This window comes from Aptenodytes patagonicus, chromosome 6 (assembly GCF_965638725.1).
Source record: "Aptenodytes patagonicus chromosome 6, bAptPat1.pri.cur, whole genome shotgun sequence".
Classification (NCBI taxonomy): Eukaryota; Metazoa; Chordata; class Aves; order Sphenisciformes; family Spheniscidae; genus Aptenodytes; species Aptenodytes patagonicus.
The window spans coordinates 27,419,193-27,444,524 of NC_134954.1; the positions used below are offsets into that span (position 1 = coordinate 27,419,193).

The following is a 25,332-nucleotide window of genomic DNA, read 5'->3' on the forward strand; positions in this document are numbered from 1 at the left end:
CAAAAACAAACCAAGAAATTATGCAAGTTAAGTTGTCTTGTGTATTACATATTCAGGGACTTCTGAGTCAGTTTTTCCAAATCTTATTTCTCTCTAAAGTCACAGCTGAACTCAGCACCTACCAGGTACACGGCTCGCTGGAAGATGCTTGTGGTTTCCAGGATTTTGTGCATTGTCACAGTTTCTAGGTCATCAGGATCCAGCTGATCTTTTTGAAACGGCATTCCATTGAACAGCACAACAGGGAGAGGACCTACACCCGTTTGCTCATAGTAACCTCTCGCTGCCTAAATACAAGGAAGGAAGTAGCTTTACCACGTCAGCCCATTACCACAAGGGTTCATAATGTTTCCATCCAATATCCACACAAGTCTATTCTAATCACACTAAGATGTCCTTCCAGTTTTTATATGATACAGAGAATATTAATTTTACACAGTGCATAAGACACTTTCTGTATCTTACATGCAGAAGATGTCCTTGTCTTTCAGAGTTTCAAAGCAAAAAAAGTTACTTCATAATACGTAAGTGTAAAATATTCCATTAAGTTCATACTGTAAATAAACTGATTCCAGTGAGCACTTTCTGGTAATAGCAAAAAAAGGACAACACGAAATCTGACTTTGCATATGGAAGCAAATGCAATGCAAGCATTGATAGTGTAACGTAAGACAGGGTAGAAGTTTTTTCTTTTTAAGAACATGTTCTTAAACTTGTGAAAAAACATTTACTTGTGGGGGAGGGGGTTATTACGTCAAGACAAATTTCCCCATTTCATGTAACCACTGCAAAATGCACCATCATTATTGATACTCTGTTATGGACAGAAGCTAACCAGGTTCTACTGTGTAGAGGTTCTTATGGAGGGCTTTCAAGACCTTTTAAGGACACAAATATCACAAAGCTCAGATCACGTGAAAGAGTGCTCAGTGTTGTTTTAACTTGTGTCCTTTATATGGAGAGAACCTCTTTCTAAAGGCTTCCTTCCTTATCCGAAGGCTTTGCAATGTTTTCAGATGTGGTTGTGCTGAATGGTGTCAGGTACACCAGTTGCAGCAAGGCCCCCGGAATGGCCTCTCAAGTCTTCTGGGGGAGAACACTTTGCATGTGTTAGGAGTTTCTTGGAGGGGGGTGTTGTTGCTTTTGTTTCATTTGGGTTTGATTTGGCATCTAGTATGTAAACTGAAAAGGCCTCTCCTGTCATACAAAAATGTCTGCCTTGCTTTTATTGGTTTTGATTTCCTCAAAATGCTTTTCCTTTCACTTTCCTACATCGGAAGATAGAAAGCGCGTGTGCATACAAGCCTATTTATATAACCCTGACTGCATTCCTTACATTTACAGATGTAGGCAGTATCATCTGTGTTACAGAGCTATTGCAGACAGTATTTTCAGTCTTTCTTTTAGAATATTCAACAGAAATACATAACCATCCCCCTATAGAACCCCAAAGAAAATCTGCTTCATCTCACATATAAGTGATCCAATAGTGATTTGCTGTCCCAGTTTTCTCCATACAGAAAAGTATCAACCCTAGAAATAACTTCAAGAAATTATTTGAGGAAGATTGTTGAATGCCTTGCTATAGGAAAGGCAGTCTGAATTCATCATCATTACTTTATCTCACACACTGTTCAAATACCGATAAAGAAAACCCACACCAATCCCTCCCAGACATTGAGCCCCATGGTTTTCTTATGAACCACTCCATCACCTTGATTTTTTTTTTCCCAAGCAATTTTAAACTCTACTAAAGTCTGCATGCCAGAACGAAAGCATGACTTATGAATCACAAGAAAGTTACCTTGGTTCTAGTACTATACATATAGATTTTTATAAAAATACATATTACAATATATTTTATATATATTATGTATATTATATAAAGCTTTGTGCTGAACATAAATACTTATTAAAGTATTACTAAAAGTCACCCAATGTGATAACAAAATAGCTACCTGGTTAGTAAGAGAATTGGATCAAGAAATTCCGAGTAACTATATTTTCAAAACGGTGTTGAAACAAAAAAAGTGAAAAAAAGCTCTGTTTCATGAATTCTTACCTTTCTGTTTTGATCATAGGCAGAATCAATTCCCAGAATGCTGTTGACTTCCACATAAGGATACTGTTTCTCAAGAACACTAACCACATGCTCCACTTTCAGCTGATCTCCTGTTTTTACTTTGTTATATATCTGAAAGGGGGATACAAATATAAGTTTACAGCTGCAACTGTAAAACTTCTGTCCTTACCAAAGGTAAGTTGACCTGTCACCTGTATTCCAGTAATTATAAGGCATTAACAGCCAGATTGCAAAACATATTTTCATATTTATTAGCTGCAATAACAGCTCTTGTAGCTCTTATATTTATCTTGGTTTAGCTTGTAGTCATTCCAGTGAGATTGGAAGGAGATAAATACCATCTATTTCTTTAAATAACAACAACTTGCATCTTTAATTAGAAAAGGTGTTTGAGGGGGAAAAGTAGTGCTTAGGGCAAAAAAGGCTCAAGTAAAGCATATCCAAAGAGCTACACTTCCCTTCAGAACTCAAGACACGTTTATAAATAATACAACAGACCTCACATGTAAAGTAGGTAACTGTTTCCCTCCTGAAGGCACAAGATTTTATTTCGACTTACAAATACATACCAAAAAAAAAAAAAAAAAGAGAATAAAAGTCACCAGCAGTTTAACATTACAGTATGCCCCCGCTTGTAGCTTTGTACAGCAGTGTCAAACCACAAGTGAAAATGCATTTACTAGCACCTATGTTATCCTTTGATGTGGCAAAAGTATGCAGCAGGAACTGTTCAAAACAAATTATAATATTGAAGGGATACGGCAGTTTAGAAGTCATTGGCAGAATGAGCAGAGGCAGTATCAGAAAAACGTGCAAAAGTGTTAAGTGTCACATTTAAATCTAGTCTCATTTGTTAAAGTTCGGTCAGAAGCACTTTACAAAGAAACATGTATTAGTGGTACTAGTATTTGGAGATACTCTGAATACTCACTGAGTAAAAGAAAAATTTATTCCATTATCTATATATTAGCACATTAACATAATCTTACATACATGAAAAATATTAAAACATTGATTTCCCTTTTAAATGAATACTTACAGACATGACAGTCTGGAAGGCATAATTATTGTCCATTTCTTGTGCCACATAATTGTATGCCCTAAGGAGGGCAACACCAGGATCCTGAAGTCCATCGACATCCTCTGAGTCGTTAACCACAAAGACTAGTCCTATCCTGCAACCAAACAAATCCCCAGATCATGAATCTATTATACTAATAAATAATCAACTCTTCATGTAACTGTCAGGTATGATCATCATCTTAGACAAAGGCTTTTTCCGGAATAGACTGATAAGATTTTGAGCAGAGCAGCCAGGAATCAAACTTAGCACATATAATCTCTAATGGTGAGTCCATCAGAATCTTGCTTTTCATCTCTCTCTCATCCAAAGTACTTGCCTTTAAGTTTCTTTTGGACTGTTAAAGAAACTGAACTCTGTTTTGCTGCTAGCAAAAGTTATATTAAAAAAATTTTAAATAAGAAACAGTATTTAGTATATGCCCTTCCCAACCACCAATACAAGATACCTAACATTTCTACAGTGCCCTAGCAATGAGAATTTTACAATTGCAAAAGTCACAAAAATAAAACTGATGTAAAAAAATTCCCGTTAAAACGTAGTGATTACCTCAGTGGGATGTGGTTACTGAAGAACATCTCTGCCACATTCAGTAATTCTGCTGTGGTCTCGTGAATAGGATCTACTATCAGCACCTGCATATAAATTACAAGTGAAAAGTTTCTATTCCCTTAAGAAGTCAAGATACGGGTTTTTGATGAGAGATAGCTTCATTCACCTTTCAGTGCAGAATTATCGTTAGTCCTATTTTGTACACTGCCAGGGATATGAGGCCCACTAAATAATAGTTTCTTCTAAAGTCTAAGTCCATTGTCTAAAATACCCTGTCTCAACCACTCCTTTAACCAGAAGAGACCAGACTCGTTACGTACTTTACCTCAGTATCCCCTAGCATCTAGGCTTCTGCCTCTGCGTATGCACAAATCCACCCATTAAGATGTGCATGGGAGACAGGCATTTGTCAGAGCTGAGGAACACAGCGTTGCTCTGCTCAACCCCCTGGAAAGCCGATGCTGCTAAGACATTCTCAGAGCAAGCCCAAACCCAGACAGAACTGGGCCATCCAGAATGAATTTAGGGCCCTTTATTCATGCCAAGTGTTGCCTTTTCATTTAATAATTTCAATGTTAAAAGTACTGAACTCCAGAGAAAAAGATAACACATTAATGCTCCCACACCTTGAGGTGGTTGAAGTCCTTATTTGCCACTAATCAGAGGAGTCCTTTTTCCTATGGGGCCACTCTGCCACATGCAAGAGTTACAGTACAGAATTTACAAACTCATGAGATCTAACTTTAAGTAGTTTACCTAGAGACTAAAAGGACACCCAGGACTAAGCTGAGGACCGATGATCATCTTTTGAAGTCTTGGTGCAAGAATGCTTTCTAACTGAAACAACTGAAGTTGGTTTGGATTTCATTATTTGAGGGATTTCATTAACCAACTTCATTTATTATCACAAAGTTGAAATGCACCAAATTCTCACTTGTCAGGTGATAGTTTTTTCCACTGATGAAGCAATTTGTGGCATCTAATAGATGCCAGAGAATCATGCTCAGTAATCTCTGAATCTCGGCCATAACTTACTAGTACAGGTAGAACAAAACCTTTTAAAAAAGCATTCTATCGCAAGATATTTAAGTGACAGGGAATCCAGCATATATGTAGGTAAGTTGCAAAAGCTAATGTCCCTGCTGTTGAAAAAAAAATGCACATTTCATTTCTAGTCAGATTACTACTTACAAAATTATGAAAGTTTTTTCTAATTTGTCTGATCACGCCTGGAAACGTGGGACGCAGCAGTTCTTGCACGTTGGAAGGCCAGGAATTATACCGACTGTCAACTTCAAGATTGTTGATCCACTAAGGAAAAAAAAATAAAGGCACTTAAATGATTGACAGTCCTCCTGCTCGAGTCTGAGACTGCAAAATATTTTGAAATCAGACTCTATATTGAGAACTGTACGAATAAAAAGTTAAGCTTTTTAAGAAGAGCTAATTATATTTATAACCTTGTCTTTTTTTCTTCACTGCAGTTTCAGAGCTGATTGTGAGATAAGAACAAAAGTTCCCCTGACAGCTTAAGAATGCACTGCCCAATGGCAAATAAGGTATTTCTTTCATAAAACCATACGCACTGAAATAGCAGGGCTTCTAATGTCCACAGCATAGTCGGAATCTGATGGCTGAATGTTCAACTTCAGAACATTGTGCAAGGAAAGACCCTCAATTCCTAAGCTGTGCAGGCCTTCCATAACGTGGGCTTCATTGCGTAGCACATCAATCAAGCTGGAAGGAAAAGAAAAAGTGTTGTTGAATTTTAAAGACACAGCAAATAACTTGCCTTATCCTAAGGGTTAACAGATGAAAGTATAAACAAGTCTGCCATGTCTGTGCATTACTTCTTATTTATCACCTATTTCTAACTGTCCTAAGAAACTTGAGATAACTTAAACCTATTCAATTGTATTATATTTCTAGCAAAAACTACATTAAATCAAAATAACTAAAGCATGATATACATATGTAATTTCAATTCTGTGTTACTGAAACAAATCTTGACAAAGATATAGGGTGGTTTTCAGATGAAAACTTTACAGTGGTTTATCCTTTGAGAATTAGTCTACTATCTTCAGAGTAAAATCTGTATGTTGACAGTCTTGGAGACCAAAATCTTGCTAGTCACAGCACAGATCAAAAGAACAGTAGAAAGGTGACTTCCCATTCCAATATTCAAGGGTCTTCCAGTTTTCACATCAGCTTTTTTGTTAGAAATGCACTTACGTAACAGAAGGAACCATGATTTGCTTTTTCCAGTACTTAACAATTAAACCTAGTCTAGATACAGGCTTTGTGCAGAAGGTTCAAAACTGTCTAAATTACTTCATTATCTATGCACAAGCAGGATGCAAGCTCCTAAACAGGATACAATTATTCTGAAAAAGAAAACATTCCTACCTAAATATGTCCTGAGTGTCTAAATCAATAAGTAGTCCGTTGATGAACAGGGCAGAATCTCCTGGTTGTAATCCTAATGTTCCTTTGAAATACTGAAAGAAAGTAGAAGGCCATTAGAAGAATGCCCTGCACAGAAAAAAAATTATTGAGTTTAATGTGTCAAAGTTGTAAATTTCATCTCCCTTATTGCATTACATTACTTGTCAACTACAGTCTTTGCTGACTTTGTGCGCACATACATACCAGAGGAAAAAAACAACTGAAGCTATTTAGTGCATAGATGCATAAATGGGACTTCCATTTGTTTCTACATGATTCGGTAGTGCATTGGAAAGTCCCTGAGTAGACTTTTTAAATATACTCAGATTAAATAATTAGAAATGCTTGAGAGAAGTAATTTAATTTTTTTTTAGCTGACAGCCCACGAAGTACATAGACAAATAGCATCCAGTTACCTGTCTTAGCTCTTAACACGCAGTTTTGGGCAGAACAGACTTAAACTGCTGGATATTGCATGGCGCTCGCTAGTGGAACTAACTACTGTGTTTAAGGTACCAGTTAAGTCCTGACCTAGTGGATATGTCATCAATGAAAAGTAGATGAGCTGCCACCGTAGTCTGATCTCCCCAAAATCAAGCAGCACACAAAGGGAAAAAGTCTTATCGATATTTTGGAATTTCTTCCGAGTACCTCTAAGCAGTACCCCATTTGAATGGATATTTGCCCCTGAAAGGAGGCACCATCACAGAGAACAATTTTGAATCTGGAGAGGTGAATAAAACACAGTACTCCTGAAGCAAATTTCCCAACTCTAGCATGAAAAATTCTGTTTAAAAACTTAAGAGGTATTGGAAGAAAGCAACATCATTTTTGTCTTGCAGTACCAGTTACAAAATTCTATTAAGAGGCATGATGAACACGGAAGGAGAAACATAGTATTTGGATATTTAAAAACACTAATATCATGAAGAATGTAAGCAAAGCAAACAGAGAAATAGCAAAGTACCATGTGAAGTACCAAGAACAGGAAAGCAGCGTCTAATCAGGAAGGATTTATATCTTTTATTAAATAAAAAAGCTCCCAGAGAAGAGCTGAGTACATGCAGTGTTAAATTGTATCTTTCTGTGGATAATTATGGAATAAACTATAACTTACTAATAGCAGTGAACTTCACTATCAAATAATATCCACACAAACTGTGTCATGCAAAGAACAGCTTTAAAGGGCAGGGTTAGATCTAGCCAGATCTGGATCTAGTAGCCTAGACATACTTTGAATAAAAATGAATCCACAAAATCATGGGTTTACCTGTGGACCAGTCTGATCTAACACATAACAGAAAAGCCACCAGGTAGCTTTAGCTTGCACTTACATTCTATACTTTGTCCCTTCCAGAACCACACCGGACGACAGTGTCAAACCGCATCCCTTCTTTTCTGATTTTATCGCTATTGAACAACAAGGGATTTCTCTTTCAGAACAGGAGTCTCATGGGACTTGTAAGTAGATTTCAGGTAACTTTGCATTTACTACTAGACTAGCCAAATATCATTGATTAGATTTTAAACAAAGACATAAGTGTGTACTTAACATACTTTGTATTCTTCCTATTAATACCAAGCGAGACTGAAATGTATGAACAGATCGGTGTAGGTCATATAACAAAAGCTGTTGTTTGGCTTTGTTTTTATTACCGTCTTACAGTTCTATTTCACACTGTATCCAGACTGCACTACCAGGTGTATTTGAATTGTACAAAATTCCCAAGTGGCTATTGTTTTTTTCAGTGCTTTGCTAATGCCAAGTACACAATAGAGCTGTTGAAACATTTTTCTGCAAACACCAGAGCCTATTCAATGACCTCCAGAGGTCCCTCGTACCCTGGGGTTTTTTTATGATTCTGTTTCAAAGCACATGTAGACTTACTTGGACAGCTGTTAAATTTTATTCCTTCGCTAGTTTCACTCTCAAAGCACCAACATTGGACCCATTTCCTCCATATAGTATGAATCATTCTAAGCCATAGTAAAAGGTTTTGAGTTTATTCTCTGACTTCCTTGTAAATACTGATGAATTCAGATATCTAAGCACCATCTCAAATTGGGTAATGAGAACTAAATTTCTTCTGCATCCTTAAAACCGTAAGAAGATACTTAATATATTTGCTTTTCAAGCAATAGCTTTCTAACAAGCTACGTTCCATCCAGCTCAGACATTTTAAAATAATCTAAAAGATATAACGACATTTTGACTCTAATTACTTCCACTAAAAAACACTCACACTTTTAATATCTAGTTGCTTTTGAGAAGTTCAGAATACAATCAAAACCTAAAATCAGTAACTTGAAGTCAGTCTCTTTTTAACTATTACCCAGGACGAGTAGTGCTATGACATTCAAAGTTTACACATCTGCTATACCACTCAAATAAGAACTAGGTCAAAGACTGAAAGGCGGCCACCCCCCAGGCACAGTTCTAACAAGAAACATACTAACCATTTCTATACAACTTTAGCTGGCAAGTCATCACTACAAATATGTAACTCAGAAACTAAGTAAAGACTGATGTGACACAGACATCAAAATTTCTACTGCTTCATTTCTGACACAGTCCTGTCCTGTAGATCAGATTAAGACAGTCTGCATGGAAATCCTAAGAACACCAATGCTGTATGTTTTCTGTAAATAAACTTTTTCCCCCAGGGTTAACAACATAATACTTTAATTGTATTTAAAGTTAATTTTATAAAGATAAATAAATACAGTTACCAGATTCTGAGTTCAGATACTGAACAGGTCACTTTCATATACATTAACAAGTGCTTGCCAAATAACTATGAGAACGCTTGAGTACTGTGAATAACCATTGTAGGGGCAGCTCTGTGAACAAACCCCCATATCATCATTCCCCAACACAGTGATCTCACTCAAAGAATTTATGACCAATATTTTCATATTTAAGCAAACAAGCTAAATTATGTTCCTAATCCATGTTTGAAAATCTACCACTTCTTTACTTCCCAGATGCGTACTATGACAAAGTTACGCCTGAAAATACCGGGTTACTATTTTGAGCAAAATGTAAACTTTTAAATAGAATCATTATTTTCAGAGCTTGAATTTATATTAAAACATAAGTGCAAAAGCACTATGTTACTTTCTGGAAGCATTACCTTTTGGTTCTCTTCAATTTCTGCTCTGAGTTCCGAAGAAACAACTGTTTTTGTTATGGCTCTACAGAAATAAAAAAATCATGCTGTGAATCATCTTTCTGTTTATCTAATGCATAGATCAGATATCTACTTATCCTACTTTTTGTACTTTATCTATAAATACATTTAGTCTCCTAGTATAAAGAGCTGCAATCAGAAGCATTTGCACTTCGTGGTACCATTAAACAGTAGGATGCACTATTTTTTCTTATACTATATAATTCAACAGAACATAAAAATGTTAACCGCATGCCAACTCTCAGTGTCTAATTTCACATTAACCATAATAAAAGTGGGCAGCTGCCAGAAAGGTAGAGGTGGAGGCTGGCAGCAGAAAATAGGGAGATTTCACTCCTCATTGTGGGTTCCCATTCCTTTCCTTACACTGGATCTAGTGATTGCGTCATCACAGAATGGGCGAGTACAGCTCACAGATCTGACTAAAAACACAAGAGTGCAATGCCTACCTTAAGAAGCTATAAATAGCACAATTTTTACATCAGTTAGTGGGAAATAAGACCAGAATTCAGTTTCTTTTTACTCTTGGGTATATCTCCACCTACTCAAAAAGGAGGAGCTCCTATAGTATCATCTTCACAACCGAGGTCATGGAATTTATCAAAAGAAATACATTTCTAGACTGGTTGGGCAGGCCAGATTGTGACTGAATTTCTTGAAATTAATTTGAATATGCTCAAGACAGTCATTGACAAAGTGCAAAAAAACAGTGGAATTGCGCATCAGTCTCTGACATGAGATTGACTGGGCTGTTTGGCAAAGTGAATCCCAGAAGAGTGGGATCCAGTGAATAGATAAACCTTAAAGCCACCAAACAGAAAGCCTATCCAATAAATTCTTGAGGACTTGATGCAAAAGGTTCAGAAGCATCTCACAACAAAATAGCACAGATAATCTGTCAAATTTTCCACCAGTCCACATCAACTGCCATCCAGGAAAAACACTGTAAGATCCTCTTTGTAACCATAGGCTGAAGAACATAGGCTTCTCTGCATAAACATTCCCCAGTGTTTGCTTCCAGCTAAATGGAAACTCGGACATTAACCCAACCAATGCTGCCTGTCTCAGGTTCTGCTCAGAAATAAGATAGTAAGAAAACTTCCTAGAACTCCTAATTAAAGTTACCTGGCCTTTGTAGGAAAGTTCTGACTGAGATCTTTCATGACCATCAAAGCATCCACAGGGGGAGCAGTCAAAATGCGAGCAGCAGTCTGAAAACTTAAATCTAGACGTGAAAAAATAGAAGTCAAGAACTCTAAACTGAAAACAAGCCAATGCAGAGTCATCTTAACTTTAGCTTTCAACATTTTTGCTTATTTGTTACCTATGAAAATTCATTTTCTATCTGCACCTTTAGATACTTTTTTTTTAAATTTCCTTCCTTGTGTTCAACTTCTATTTGTTACCTTGAAGCAAGTAACCTTTTCAAAATGAACCAAAGTATCCTGTCTACAGATTGTTTCAATGAGTCCAGACCATCACCTTTTTTTTTCGGCTGAGATGGGAGGATCTGCCCTTCAGAAGGGGTCTGGGTACTTGTTTCACAAGCTAGAAATATAAACAGCCATCTGTTGGACATAGGTAGATTCTCTGTGGCTACAACATATGTTCAGCATTTTGAATTACTCTTTTTTTCAGAGTATGAAAAGCCTTTCCACAGGCCTCTACAGATGGTTTCCAGGGAAACAGGCCAGAGTTGCATGCAGATGCTTTTGAAATACAGTTTTCCTTTCGTCTTGAGAAATCTCAGCTTTCCACACCAAGAATGTGACCATGGAAAGAAACTTGCAAGTGGCTTACTGTACTTCACAATATAGAAAGCAAACCTCATTTCAGAAGTCCTGTGAAACGATCTTTCTAAAAGCTGTTTCAACAGGACTCTACAAAGGCGCTTTAGAAAAATCCAGTATTTTCCAATGCAGGAATTTACAAACTCTCTCAACTGTACGCAGCCACTAGCAACCTCATTGGCATAGAACACAAGAAGATATGTTTACATTAAGTTTTTGCAGTACAATACTGAAAGTCTTCCTACAGATTACCTTGTAACTGCCATACTTTCAAAGGTGCCATTTCATTGGTACTTTCCACGAGGTGTTTTCTAAGCTCTTTCAGCTCTTCTGTCAAGTCAGGATACAACTGCCTATAAAAGGGTATGAGGGTAAAACAACTTCTGTGGTTTCCTATAAGCAAGTCTGCTGCTAATTCAAAGAAACTAACATAAGAAAAAGTATGCTGCTAACACATATGGATAACTCAGACATTTAAAAAATAATAACAAAGCAAAAGATCAGCATCTCTACATCAAGTTTTTTGGTACGACAAAGACCAACAACTTAAAACTGAGTTTTACCTTAGTTTTCCAAATAGAAATCCTTGCACTTCATCAATAGGGTCATTTTCATCTATTACTGTAGCATTCACATCTGTGCCTATAAACACACAAAGAACACTATTACCAAGCTATTCAGAAACAGTTCTCACACTCATTTTCATTAGTTTAATAAAACTACACTGCAGTAACCAAAAAGAAGAGAGAAAGGGCAAGTTTCAGGTTTACTTTTAAACCTGTATCCAAGAGATGTTACCTTTATAAATGAACACAGTAACAGCTGAAATAAAACCAAGTTGGATTATTGAGAAGGAAAAGCTTAAGATGAGTGCAAATCTCAGAGACCTAGGCATTGCAGAGGAATTCACTAGGACCTAGGAGCTTTCAGGACATGCCAGCTTTGTGGAGTAAGTGCTAAACTTCAGTTGTGAACACAACCCTGATTTTAGCCCCAAAATACATGATAAAAAATAGTATCCGAGCAAAGTCCAATTCTGGGCTTAAACATCAAAAAGAAATCTGTGCAAAAGACTCACACAAGTCACTAACTAGCTGGACACAAGCCAGCTCCAATCTAGATGTTTTATGCTAAAGTCTAACTAAAGGTCCTGACCTTTTAGATGAGTATTTGCTTCTGGACAAGCCAAAACAGCACAGGCATGAATAAAAGACTGCCTAGACTTCCCAGAATCAGACAGGAACCGGATGAGAACCACATACCTCTAATGTGCAGCTTACTATCTATGAGCTATTTGCAGCTCATAGCAATGCAAGTACAGTTTGTCCATTTTGTAAAACATTTTAGATTACTGCATAAATACTGGTATAAAACTTCACACGTTTACAAATAACAAATCTTCCCCAGAATGACTTTTCCCCCCCCCGCCTAAAGAGACAAAAGCCTCCAATGTCCTATTCTACAAACAATATCAGGGCTTTTGCATGACTTTTTGATGACAAATTAATGGAAATTCTCACACAGTAATATAAATCTTAAGTTGGATCACCTCCTCTAGTATGTTAGTTTCTCGTAAAATTAAATACTTCTACAAATAAAGACCAAAGGTTTTATGTGTCTATACTCTAGATGGTGGCAAAATATTCTGAGTCAGAGTTTAGATCTGTATCTAGAAGCTGATAAAACTGCAAAATCCTGAAGAACCCAATTCAAAATCTGAGTTCTGTTCTCCACAACTGTTATCTCAAACTAAAAAAAAAAAAAAAAAAATTTCTTAAGTCCAAGATAAAAGCAGGAAATTCTGGGGTTTTATATGAGTGTGTGAACATCTAAATAAAAAGTATACACACACACACACAGATTACCCTACCAAAATAGTTTTGGCAGGTGCATGAGAGTTTGCAAAACAGAGATCAGTACTCTAAAGAAAGCAGCAAAAGCAAAAAATCACGCAGAATTCTAAGTTCTGTTTTCCCAAAGAACAAGAACAGGAAACACATTCTGCTCTGAGGATGGATAAGCTAAGGCAAATTAAGGCAGATTAATTGCTTTACATGTGCAGAGAATCTGGCTATCTGGTAAAAAAATCAGTTGCATTAGTAGTGCCATTACTAAGATCTAGTCCAGAGTCATGACTCCATTGTGCCCAGCATTTCACAAAGACAGAAGACAAGTGCCATGGCAAAGATAACGCTTCATAAAGAACATAATCCCAGAAAAGAGAGGAACAGAAGTAATTTCAGAGCTGAAGAAAGAAGAATATCTGCAATTCAGACAAACAGCCATTCATATTAAAAGAAATACAACATTATCTTTGCAAAATTAAAATAATAATTCACCTTTCACCTGTGTATCATCCTTGGCCTTATATTCTGTACTTTTAATTGCCAGTTCCACACCATAGCCAGAGAGGTAGACTTTTTCTTTACTGGGATTCTGTAAGGAAAAGCAAACAATACAATATTGCCATTCTTTGTTTTGATGTACAAATTAAAAGCTGCCATTTCCCAAAGCTAAGAAATCTCAAGCTGGTACACGTTTCAGACATAACTAGTAATGCATAAGTGAGAAACAAATACAATGAGTGATGCTGCAGTAATGTACTGTAACAATTACATTTCCTATTGTACTTCAACAAAACTTTTTGAAGTTCAGAGAGCAAAGATCTCTTTATGAACCAAAAAAACCCGCAAAACCACAAAGCAAAAAGGAACACAAAACAATGTTTTCAGGATTCGGCACGTAAGCCAAGTAGAGCAGGATAGACTTATGTCATCAAATCAGATAGAGGAGAGAAAGGAACTTCAACTGTGACGCTCAAAAATGAAACATTCACTGAAGAGTTACAATAGAGAATTACAAAAAAAAAGGGTAAATCAATGACTCGAGAGATGCATAATTAGTTCTGACTTTAATGGGAAACAAACATGATCACTTGTTAAAAGTATTTTGACGTATACAGGAGTCACACAACTATATCAAGATCTATTGTGTAATACACTTAATTTTGAATGCAAATACTCCTCCCAACACTGATAAACAAATTACTTTTTAAAAGGAAAGTGGTGTATGCAATGTATGGCTTCATTTTATCAAAAGTGCAAACATCGCTAGAAGTGAACCAGCTGATGCTTTTTTTGCATTTGAGTCCGGCTACGACCTGCTACACTGCAGGTTTTAGCAACATTAAGCAATATTCAGGAAAAAAGTCAACTCAAATTTCTCAGAGCTTTTGAAATGTAGAGTTAAGCACTAATCCAGTGGTTATGGGCAATTTAGGGGAGGGAGATAGAAACCAGGATAAATTGCATTAGGACCGGTAAGTGGTTCTGTAGTAAAATTGCTACAGAAACAATGCCTTTCATTTGAAAATGGTACCTTAAGCTTAATCCCTGCTTTTCATATCAAGTAACTAAGTGGCCTGACTGCAGACAGATCTGACTATCTATTTCCTGTAATCTAATATAGGTAGAGCAACTGTTTTTTTTTTTTAGACTAAACTCTGTAATTTATCTGGACTTTAACTCTGCATTTGCAAAATCAAATGATCCTCTTATTTAAACAATCCTAAGACCTTAACTATTCTGAATTCCTCAGCTACATGCAATAAAAAATAAACTTTGAGTATTCCAAATAAATATCAAGCAGCAACACATTATGCAAATGTCAATTTAAAGAGAACAAACTTAGGCCATTTGTCTTTTTTAAAACCCAGGCCAGTTGCTCTTCGCATGTCAAACACCTTTGTTACAATGCACAAATATACTTACAGCAATATAGTGTCTGAGGACATAAGTGATTTCTCCTGCCTCAGCCTTTAAAACAAGCCTCTTATGGTATCTGTAGAATTCCTCTGAGCCAATCTCAGCGTAAAGTATGACGACAGGACTTTCGGGGTTTGACACTGGATATTTGTGGTCCCCTTTGAACAGAAATGGCTTTGGCCTAAGAGTAAACATTGAAGATTATCACACTGTGATTCATAGCATTGCTGCACTCAATGCAAGATGCAAAATTTTTTTCTCATGTTTAATCACTATTTCTGTCTTCACTGAATACATGTCAAGCTATTCCCACATATTATCAAGGTCAGCAGCACTTGATGCATGTTGATAAAGCTTTGTTAAAAATGGACATATGAAAATGAAACAAGTAGCTATGTACTATTTTGAATCTAATATGACCCTTATTTTAAAAATTAACCACTTCTCTGAAATTTGCAATTAACTTTCCCCCCCTCCGATGGTGATTCATAAATTCTGTATTAAAAAACAAACAAAAAAAAAAAGCTAACAGAGCAAATGTTCCAGGAACTCAAATTCAAGAGGACCCTGTCCTTGGCTTAGTATACAAACAAGAAAGTGAATGAGAAGACTAGTTTCAACTTCTGTTTTTAAATTTTGTCTAAAATACAATGAAATATTTACAATATTCCCAGTGAGTCAGAAGAATAGCATGTGAGCTATAGATGCCATATGTCTGCACATGGACAAAGAAACCCTTTATGCTTACAAAAACCAAAACTACCAAGATTACTATGAAGAAAAACTGAAATTTAAGGGGTTTTTTTTCCTAAAGAGGTATTCTATTTTATAGTTTGTTTTTGTTACTAAAAGTTACAATCAAGTTCTGTTCTTGTAAAGAAATCTGAATTTGAAATATATTGTGTGGTAATAGTTTTCTTTGTTATTGCTGAGAAAACGATACAGGGAAAAAATACTATGCATGCTTCAAGCCATTCATGAAACTCTCTCTGTTATACTAACTATCATTTTAATACGCAGCCCAGCTCTTTCTATTCTCCCTACACACTAAAGGCTTTACATATTCCTGAGAATTCCTACTGTCCTTCAACAAATTGTTTCCAACTTTCCCCATGCGCTGTCAAAGCATTCCTCCTCGTAGCAGAATATCAAAGAGCAAGTGATAAGAAAACAATCATTCCAATCTGGATTAATAAGAAATAAGAGACTGGCACTCTATGCAAGCAATAGACAGTGTAAATCAATACTGAAGAATGTGGAAACTACCGGTTTATTACAATCTCTTTACAGCAGTAAGTCTAACTAGGTTAAATTTTAAGAGCTAATCCAATGATAGGAAATTAAGCAAATACCTTTCTGAAGCTGCCTGTAAAAGGTTTCCAAGAGAGTCAAATTCACACGTCTTCTCCCCATGCACAGCGAAAAATAGGGTACAGCCCTTTGGTGGAGGTTCATCTGCTGCTATCTGTATTAAAATATTGGTAAGAAAGTAGATTGAATGTTTGCCCTTAGAACAAGTGAAAATGATAACAGCATAGCTCTGTAGCAATTGCTCTTCTTCAGTTTCCTAAATTCTAAACTAGTACTTCTTCCCTGTTTATTTCATAATTTAAATGCAAGGTAAAAATTGCAAAATTGAGAATTAAGTCTTAACTTACTACAAATAGTTTTCCAGTATATTACTATTAACTGTAATATTAGTTCCAGGTACAAAAAGCAAGGCTTGCAATTGTGGGGTTGCAATTTTTGGTTGGGTTTTTTTTGCATTACACATCAGAAACCTCTATATTTGTTAAACATCAAATGATAAAATTATTCCAGATGAAAAAGGAAGATGTCTCCTAGTATTACTTAGATAAAGGACATTATAATGCGAGACAATTTGCAATGAACTATATGATACCCCAAGTTTGAAAGAGAACGGAGTACAATGAACTTCCATCCATGGGTTCTAATCATTAGAGCTATATATTCATGGATTACTATCTTCAAGTAAGTACAACTGAATAATTGGGAACAGCAGCAGCATCACAAGTACCAACGGAGCCATAGAGATTTTCCTCATAAAAATCTTTACAGATTTATCAGTGCGGCTGGCATCCAAGATATGCAGACATTTTGAAATCCCAATTCTTTAGCCTACTCTAGACACATGGACTCAAATTTGGCACCCAACGAAATTAGAATATACATATGCTCTTCAGCTCAGATGTATGAAGCACTTAATCAGTTCAAGATTTTTGATATTCTCAAATGTCTCCTTACACAGCTCACTCCTTCCTGGGCCTTTCGTAATGCTCTACATATCATTTGAGGAGTTCCCCTGTGCTGTACTAACCTGTTGAAAAGCTTGAACTGTTGCAGAGTAAGAGCGCAGAGACAAGGAAAATTTCAACAAATTCTGCTGCAAAGGTGACAGACTCTGGCAGGCTACTTTCAGCATTTCATGGTAAGAAGAATAATCACTACCTACAAAGTCAAAGTACAGGCAGTTATCTTTCTATACCATATTCTCATTGAAGAGGGGCTTTTCATCTTAATTGTGATTTATACTAACAGAAGTCCATTAATTTAATTGTAAATATGCACATGATCGTTCCTCCTCAATTTTCATTACAGCCAGTTCTACAGATGGATGAGAGTGAACTTCGATAGAGATCCATGAGAGTACACTTATATACATTCCTGAGGATGCAAACATAGGCTTGGGGAGGAGGGAAACAGTTAAAAGCTCCCATTTAATTTCAGTTGAGAAATAGAAACACAGAGAAAAAGCATTTGTAACATTTTATACTTCACGTTGAAACAGAAACTGGCAAGTAAAACCTGTTTCAGACTTGTCCACTACAGCTTTTGTCAAATGGATATCCAAAAGCCTTGAGCACTTCACAGTAAAAACATCACTGAAACCAGTCCTCATTTGACTTGTACAATACTAACACAATGGAAGACAAAACATTTTAGTTTATTTTTCAACCATGTCAACTATCAGTCATCATCAAGAAAAAGATTATGAAAACTTACCATCATGTTCAGATGTCTTAACATTTTGACTGGCTTCAACAAAATTCCAGAATTTTTCTTGACCTTCCTCTGATAAAAATTCACTGAGTAAGAAGAGAAGAGTTAGCTAGATCTATGAATTTTCTCTTAAGTTACAATTCTAATACTTTGTAAAGCTTTACAGAAAGTTAGCTCCTACCATATGTTTACCTGTATCAGAAAACCATCTGTTACTAGAAAAAGCAGACCAGGAAAGCTAAAAAACAAACCAACCCAAACAAATAATAGTTGCAGGCCAGGACAAACACATAGTACATGAAAGAAGCTTGTGAAGCACCTATTAATCTCTCAAAGACCACTGACAGACAGCAGTGTACACGTTGGCAGCTCTCCTCCCTAATGTACTTCTTTGCTAGCTATCTTTTATGAGAAACGTACATTTTTGTTTACTTTGCTGTTACAAACTGTAGTTTGCTGGAACTACTAGTTTTGGTGGGGTTTTTCGTTTGTTTGTTTTTAAATGAGCAAAAGGAGAAGTCACAGCTTCAAATCATGATGTTGTAATTCACCATATATTAAGCATATGATTAGGTAGGTATACAACGTTAGATAGTAAAATAATTCTCTAAACAACAACTTGCTAACAGCAAATACTTTATCATGTCTAAACTTGTAACATGCTTCATATGCTAAAGGATGCTACAACACAAGATTTGGAGCCTGCTACCTGCCACGATAGCTTGTGTGCTCATTTCAAACTGTTCTGACCTAAGGTGGTTAAGTACTTCTTGAACAACCGGGTAATGAACTGCAGTGCTGGGCTAAGCAAATTGAACAGCTGGAATGATTTTACGCTGCAGTGCTGTATCATTATGCGGTTCACCCCAGATGAACAATCCCACTTACCCAAAGTCTTCGAATATAATGGTTAGGTTATATATCAAGCCTTTGGCACATTATTTTAATTATTTGCTTACTCTTTCACAGTCTCTGAGGGTGAGCTTTTCCCCAGCAAATGTCTTGCGTTGTCAGGGTATTTAAATCCTGGCATTAACACCTGAGCTTTGCATTTTACTGCTGAAGGATCTTTCAGTCTTCAAACCTCACCTTCTATAGAGAAGGTTACAGAAAAGTAATTTCACCTAGGACACACCTGTCCTACCACCCAAAACCATGCCCATCTGAATGAAACTCATCAATGCTCAACTGTTTTCATGTGAACCAGTCTGCGGTAACACAGGCAGAATTCCATATGTGGCAACACCCTTAAGTGATACAAAATTAAACACACACACACTTACACCAAAAATCTAAAAGTCCTATTTCGCATAGACATCTCCAAATTAGAATACCGCAAAATGAAGTGATGGGGAATTCTAAAGTGCTAAGTAGACTGGCAGTGAAAAGACAGCATTTTGCTTTCTTTTTTCTTTCTAAATAACGTCTTTTAAAAAAAAAAAAGTCTTTAATACCATAGAAGAAATCCCCCCAGGCTGACTTGCACAACTGCTTAGCAAAGCAGTTGACTTGAGATAATCAATGCACAACTCACAGGAACAAAGTTAAACTCAAGCTTAACTGAGGTAAACATACACGAGCAACAGATGGGCATCAAAACCTACAGTCGTCAGTGAAATCAAAAATCTTTTACTGTGGAATCTTACAAGACCATACTAAACCTCTCTATCTAGTGCTTTGAGTAAAACTTCATAAGGCAAAAAATACTTACTATGGAATTATTCATTGTTATTAATGTTTGTTCTAATGCAGAATGAAAGAATTTATCACGCAAAGAACTACTATCTCCTTTAAAAAATTCATCCCACCTCCCTAAGCACAGCAATGATCATGTTCAACTAAGTGTTATTACTGGCAATGAATTAGTAACAAGAAGAATCCAAAGCACCACAAAACTAATGAAAAAGAGAACACATTACTTTATCTTCTAAGCATATTCTGATTTGTCAACGAAAAATCACAATGCACTTACCTTGTTTCAAGTAATAAAGGAGTTGAAGACCACTTTGTAGTTAGAGATGTTGTCACAGCCTTAGAATCTCCTTTTACAAGTGAAGAGCTGAACCAGATTCCAAGAACTGCCATAAGTATTCCCATTTTATAGAAGAAGCCTAAAAAAGATGAAGGAAAAAAAAGTTAGTTTTACGTTGTCTCTTTTTATAAGTACAGAATCTCACATATCTAAATATATTAAGGCATATTTTAAGATTCAGTGGCCCATTTAATGCAATGCATCAGTGAGATAATCATAGTCTCACCTGGACTTACAAAATCAAAAATACAATGAAAACATGAAGAGACAAGGATTTTAAGATCCGACTCCTGAGCTGCAATTAAACCTAAATCAATTCCAGCTTCCTCTATGTTTATGCTTTCAAATAAACTTGCTTCTGTTCTGGGACACCCACATCGTATACTACTTGCTTTAAGAAGAGGTATTACAAACCGCGTATTTCAAATTAGGTGGAAAACCAACCCACTGTTCATTTTATGGGAGGTACATTTTGTATTTGCACAGATACATCAGCTGGTGCACTAACCAATGTCAGAAGAGCCAGGCAAGGTTAAGGTTCCCTAGTCAGCCCTTTAGGTTCTGCTGGGTACAGCGGACGACTTCTCTGGGGAATGAAGAAACAAGCATTTCCTGGATGCACTAAGTACCGCCAACTTTAGAAGCTGAAAAATGAATGAAATAATGAAGATAGACTCAAATGATACAACTTACTGCAAGAAACGAGCCGGGGGCAGGGCAGGGAGGGGGAAAGCCATTTCTTTATTGTCCTTCGTGTGTACTTTCATGCCTATATATTCTCTGACCTATTCACCATAACACAGCTGAGTGGAACTTCCTTGCCCACAACTCTTAAGCTTATGGAAGATTTGAATTGTCCTGTTCGCTTTCCATTGCAGTCTCCAAAAAGTCAAGTTTTCCCACCCCACCTCTGACTACAGTATAATATACACCCAGGCACTCTCTCACTTCTTAGTATTTTTCTGGATAACTCATTTTCCATTTGCCCCCCAATTAGAAAAATAGCCCACTCAAATCCCAGGTATATCATACCTGACAACCTGTTAGGATCTAACTTGTGTCTCTTTTTCATGATGATCTCAATGTAAAAAATAGTCTTTGCATATGTGTTACGTATCTGTAGCTATAGCGCTACCTGTGTGTATATATGTAGATAGACAAAACAACCTCATCCTACTCCCTTTAAAAATTTACACTACTCCAGCTAAAAGTTCACCAGCAATCACTCACCCATTGCTCTTTCTGTATCTCAATGTCCTTTCTTTCAGAATAAAACCAGAAATGCCCTGCTATAATATACAAAGAGCTTAAGTACACACGACATTTGTTTTACACTGCACCTGGGAAGCAGACAGATGGCATCGCGTGACAGGGAACGGTTACAACTACCACTTGCTGCGTGCAGAGGAGGAAGCTCAGTCAGTATTTGTGGAGTGAAACCTTGGCTTCCGCCAAGCGCAACAAAAAAACAAGGTTTGCAGTTCCTCCCAGAATCGGGTCCTTCTTATTCACTGCAAATCATACAGAGTCATTTGGAACGTGTAAATGAATATACTGTACTGCCTTCTTACGATTAAAACTCCCATGCTACTCTCTCATGCCTGTTCTGCCATTCTGTGAAAGACTGTAATAAAAGCCGCCTTCTATAGGAAATGGGGGGGGGAAGGACACATCTGTCACCCGACACCAGTTCAGCCAACTGAAAATCTGCAGATTAGAAATATCTACACTCCCTGAATATTAACAGCCATAAAACAAAGGAAAGACCAATATCTCAAAGAAAAATAAAAATACACCACGGAGAACAGAAGAGGTAAGAGGCACAGGAATGAACATAAATGACTTGAGGAGATCCAGCTGTATTCTGAGCAAGGTTAAGCAAAAAACAATCTGAATTACGACATTGTAAAGTGGATTTTTCAAGCCTGATTTGTTCTGTAAATATTTTTCCTCCTTATTTTTCCTCCAATTACTCGGTTTAAAATACATTTGACTTCTGGAAACTTGCACATCCTGCCTTAGAGAAAGGAGTACATCATCCCATAGCCACAGGTCCTGACAGACTGTGAGAGCACCGACCTCTGCCATGTACTGCGAAGTCTGCCTGCTGGCAAGCGGGTAAAACGCTCCACTTCAGGGGAGGGCAAAAGAAAAAAGACCTACTGCTTGGATGGAGACGCCAACTCCCAGCGTCCAGGCCACGACGCTAACGTAAGGTACCTGTCTGAACCGAGTATTGTGAACAGTAAAGATCGCTGGTAACGGCCAGAGAGCTTCTGTAAGCACGTCTTTTAAAGCGCGGGTATCATGTTGCCGTGCCATAGATACTGAAACTAAAACATGGCGTTTAACTGATTAGTCCAAAATCACATGCTTGAAGAGCTTCGACTAGAGATAATTTGTTCTAGCTATTAGTCAACGTCCAGCGTGCTTTCATAAAAACCTTACCCGTCGCACCACGCGTCCGACGCAAGGCACACCACCTGCACAGCAGTAATGCAGACAACGCTGATGACTCAAAAAAAAAAAAGATTTAAAAAATTGGGATGTCTGTTCGTTACCGGCGAAGGGCGCTTAACCCCCGAGGGCGGACTCTGAAGCTCTCCAGCTGCTCTCCGCTCACACGGCCGCCGACTGACCGACACCAGCGGAGCGCAGGGGCCGCCGGCCGTTCGAGGGGCCCCGCCACCGCCGCACCGCCCTCCGCCGGGCTGCGACGCTACGCAGCGGTGCCGACCCCGCAGCGACGCTCCTCTCCGCAGGGCCGGAGGGGCGGCAGCGTAGCGGTGCCCGGCACCGGCCGCCCACTTCCACCCAACGCGCCCCGCCGTAACCGCCTCCGGGGCCCGCCCAGCCCCGCGGCCGCTGCCGGCCCCCCCCGCGCGGCGGAGGCGGCGCCCTGAGGGAGGCGGCCCCGGGCCCCTGCCGGCGGCTCCCTCGCGCCCATCACGGGCCGGGGCCGCCCCGCCGCGCGCCCCGCCATGCGCCCAGCCGCCTCAGGCGCTGCTGCTGCTGCTGCTGCTGCTGCTGCCGCCGCCGCCGCCGCCACCGCCGCCGCCGCCGCCGCCGCCGCGCGCGCCCCCTCCCCTCCCGTCCCCTGCCCTGCCCCGCGCGCGGGTCGCCGTGGTAACCGCACCTGCGAGCGGCCGCCACGCTCCCTTCCGGCTCGTGCTGCCCCCGCCGCTTCCGCGCACGGCGCTTCCGCTGCCGGGCGAGAGAGGTCGCGCCGCCATAGAGTTATAGCGGGGGAGCGCCAGAGTGTCACCTGGCCGCCATCTTGGGGGTGTTGGTGGGTGTTGGTTCCGCTCTCTCTTCCCGCTCTCTCGGCGGGCGGTGGTTCCGCTCTCTCGGCGCGGGGCTCAGCGGGCGGGTGGGACATTTCGCCTCGCCTCGCCTCGCCTCGCCTTCAGGGTCCCGCTCCCGGCACCGCCCGTGGCCGCCGGCACCTAGCGCTGCGAAGCCCGGAGCCCGCCTCAGCCCGGAGCGTGGGCCGGGTGGCCGCGTCCCGCCGCGCCGCGGCGAGGGCCAGAGTGGCATTACCGGCGGCCTGCGCGTCCGCGGAGCGGCAGCCCCGGTAAGGCGGCAGGCGGGGCGCGGGCACGCTTCGGGCAAGCTGCCTGTCGCCGCCCGAGCCCGGCGGCGAGCGGGGCCCGGCCGGAGCCGCCGCGGTTCTCCACCTGCGCCCGCCGGAGCCAGTGGCTCCGAGGAGCCGCGTTTAGTCAGACCTGCGAGCGAGCGGGGCCCCGGGGAAACCAGTGCTGGCCTGCCCGCGCAACGGGGCCAGCCGCGGTGCGGCCCCTCCGGAGAGCCCCGTCCCCGCGGTAGCGTCCGTGGCCTGGCCGGCGGCTGCACCGTGCCGGGGGTGGGGAGTGGTGGGGGCTTGGGCGCCGCTTCGCTGAAACCCCACTCCCTTCAGCAGCCTTTTGGCCGGGCTCTTCTGTATGGCGCACCCCTGCATGCACTGGCACGCTGTCACCCGCATCCCAGCAGGGGGGGCACATCTTAAAAGGTGAGAACAGCCGTGTTGGGCCAGTACGGACCTGTTTAGCCCACGGCTACATCCCCACCAGAGCCGTGGGGCATTTAGGTAAGCTTGTAAGCTCAGGGCAAAGAGAGCACGATGATTTTTCCAGAACACTTGTGCGGTCTCAGTTGGAGAAGTAGGTAACTCCAGGGGGAAGGTGGAACCAGTGTTGTTTTCTTTCATTCACTTGTCTAGCCAGCAACCTATCCTGTCAAAAAGAGTCCCACAACTCAGTCACACTGTGCAAAGAAGAGCTGCTTTCACTCGCTCTTTTCATTTACAGTGTAAATATGAGGGGAGATGAAAGCAGAAAGATACAAAACAATTGTTCTTTATTCATCTCCTCTATGCCATTTATGATTTTACAGCTCTCCCTCAGAATTCCCTCTGAACTGTCCCTTTTCCGGCCCAAAGGAGCTAACTAATTCCAGGTACCCATTCTTCACGTGCCCCATGTCCGATTATCCTTGCCACATCCTCTGGATGTTTTGTAGCATTACTGTCATGTTTTTGAGCCACAGGGAACAGAACTGTGCATCTCATGCAAGAGGTGTTGAGCCAGAGTAAAGCTGGGAGTCTAGCCAGGCCTTGTGTGCCCTTGTCAAGGGTGAGGGCACTGTCCCAAGAGTCAAGCCACAGGACAAGTCTCGAGTCCTGATCGATGCTCACCCTGAAGAGCAGTGTCCCTCCGGAGTGAACCTGACCGCTGTCTGTCCCCAAAGCTTCCTCAACAGCTGTCTGCAGGGTCGTTGGCAACACAAACCTGAAGGGTGTGCAAGGCAATTAGCGATTACTCAAATGTGGTTCTATAACTACAATTTTTCTTTCTGGTTTCATTTTAAAGTATTACTAAAACTTTGAAAATGACAGTTGCTTATCTGACTTCATCTCTGAGCCTCAAGACAGAAGGACCTAAACGAGAACAATGTCATGGAAAACAGTGGTATTCTGAGGTGTGTGCAGTCAAACGTGAGGCAGCCCTGGACTGGTGGCATCTCAGGGTTGCAATGTGCGTTGTCACCAAGGGGTTAGGGTTTTTTGTAATTTTTTTTTTTTTTGCCGCTGTCCCAGTTAGTAGCAAGTATTTATGCCAGAGAAAAGAGGGGTGTTGGGAGTCAGGCATTCATCAGTGCGGTCTGTTAAGTCCGAGTCGACAAAGTCCCCTTTCCCTGAAGACGGCAGGTGCGCACCAGCAAAACTTCATCTCCCACAGGGCCAGCCCCACGTCAGGCCGGCCGTTAGGATCTGCTCAGCTTTTTGTCAGCGCCTTGCGCTCCGTGAAGCTCTTCCTGACCTCAGGGTGCTTCTTCGCGTACTTAAATTTAGGAAGGAGCAGCGAGAAGCAAACC

The 25,332-nt window shown here is 39.9% G+C and overlaps 1 protein-coding gene across 4 annotated transcripts in view; it reads right to left on the reverse strand.

Annotated features, from left to right (window-relative positions):
- Positions 1-23,192, reverse strand: part of UGGT1 (UDP-glucose glycoprotein glucosyltransferase 1) — a 49,413-nt gene extending 26,221 nt beyond the window's left edge. For 2 of the 4 annotated variants that reach the window (XM_076341635.1, XM_076341633.1), the window contains exons 1-19: positions 22,408-22,504; positions 20,468-20,603; positions 19,900-20,038; positions 17,931-18,013; positions 17,245-17,375; positions 16,259-16,371; positions 14,913-15,087; positions 13,482-13,578; positions 11,706-11,784; positions 11,395-11,495; positions 10,478-10,577; positions 9,296-9,356; positions 6,123-6,214; positions 5,303-5,453; positions 4,908-5,027; positions 3,714-3,799; positions 3,123-3,258; positions 2,063-2,194; positions 123-287 (exon numbers count right to left, since the gene is read on the reverse strand). In XM_076341635.1, the coding sequence (XP_076197750.1) occupies positions 123-287; positions 2,063-2,194; positions 3,123-3,258; positions 3,714-3,799; positions 4,908-5,027; positions 5,303-5,453; positions 6,123-6,214; positions 9,296-9,356; positions 10,478-10,577; positions 11,395-11,495; positions 11,706-11,784; positions 13,482-13,578; positions 14,913-15,087; positions 16,259-16,371; positions 17,245-17,375; positions 17,931-18,013; positions 19,900-20,024 (1,947 nt within the window). In that variant the 5' untranslated portion in view covers positions 20,025-20,038; positions 20,468-20,603; positions 22,408-22,504. The other 2 variants (XM_076341634.1, XM_076341636.1) reach the window with 2 other exon arrangements.
- Positions 23,193-25,332: the final 2,140 nt, after the last annotated feature.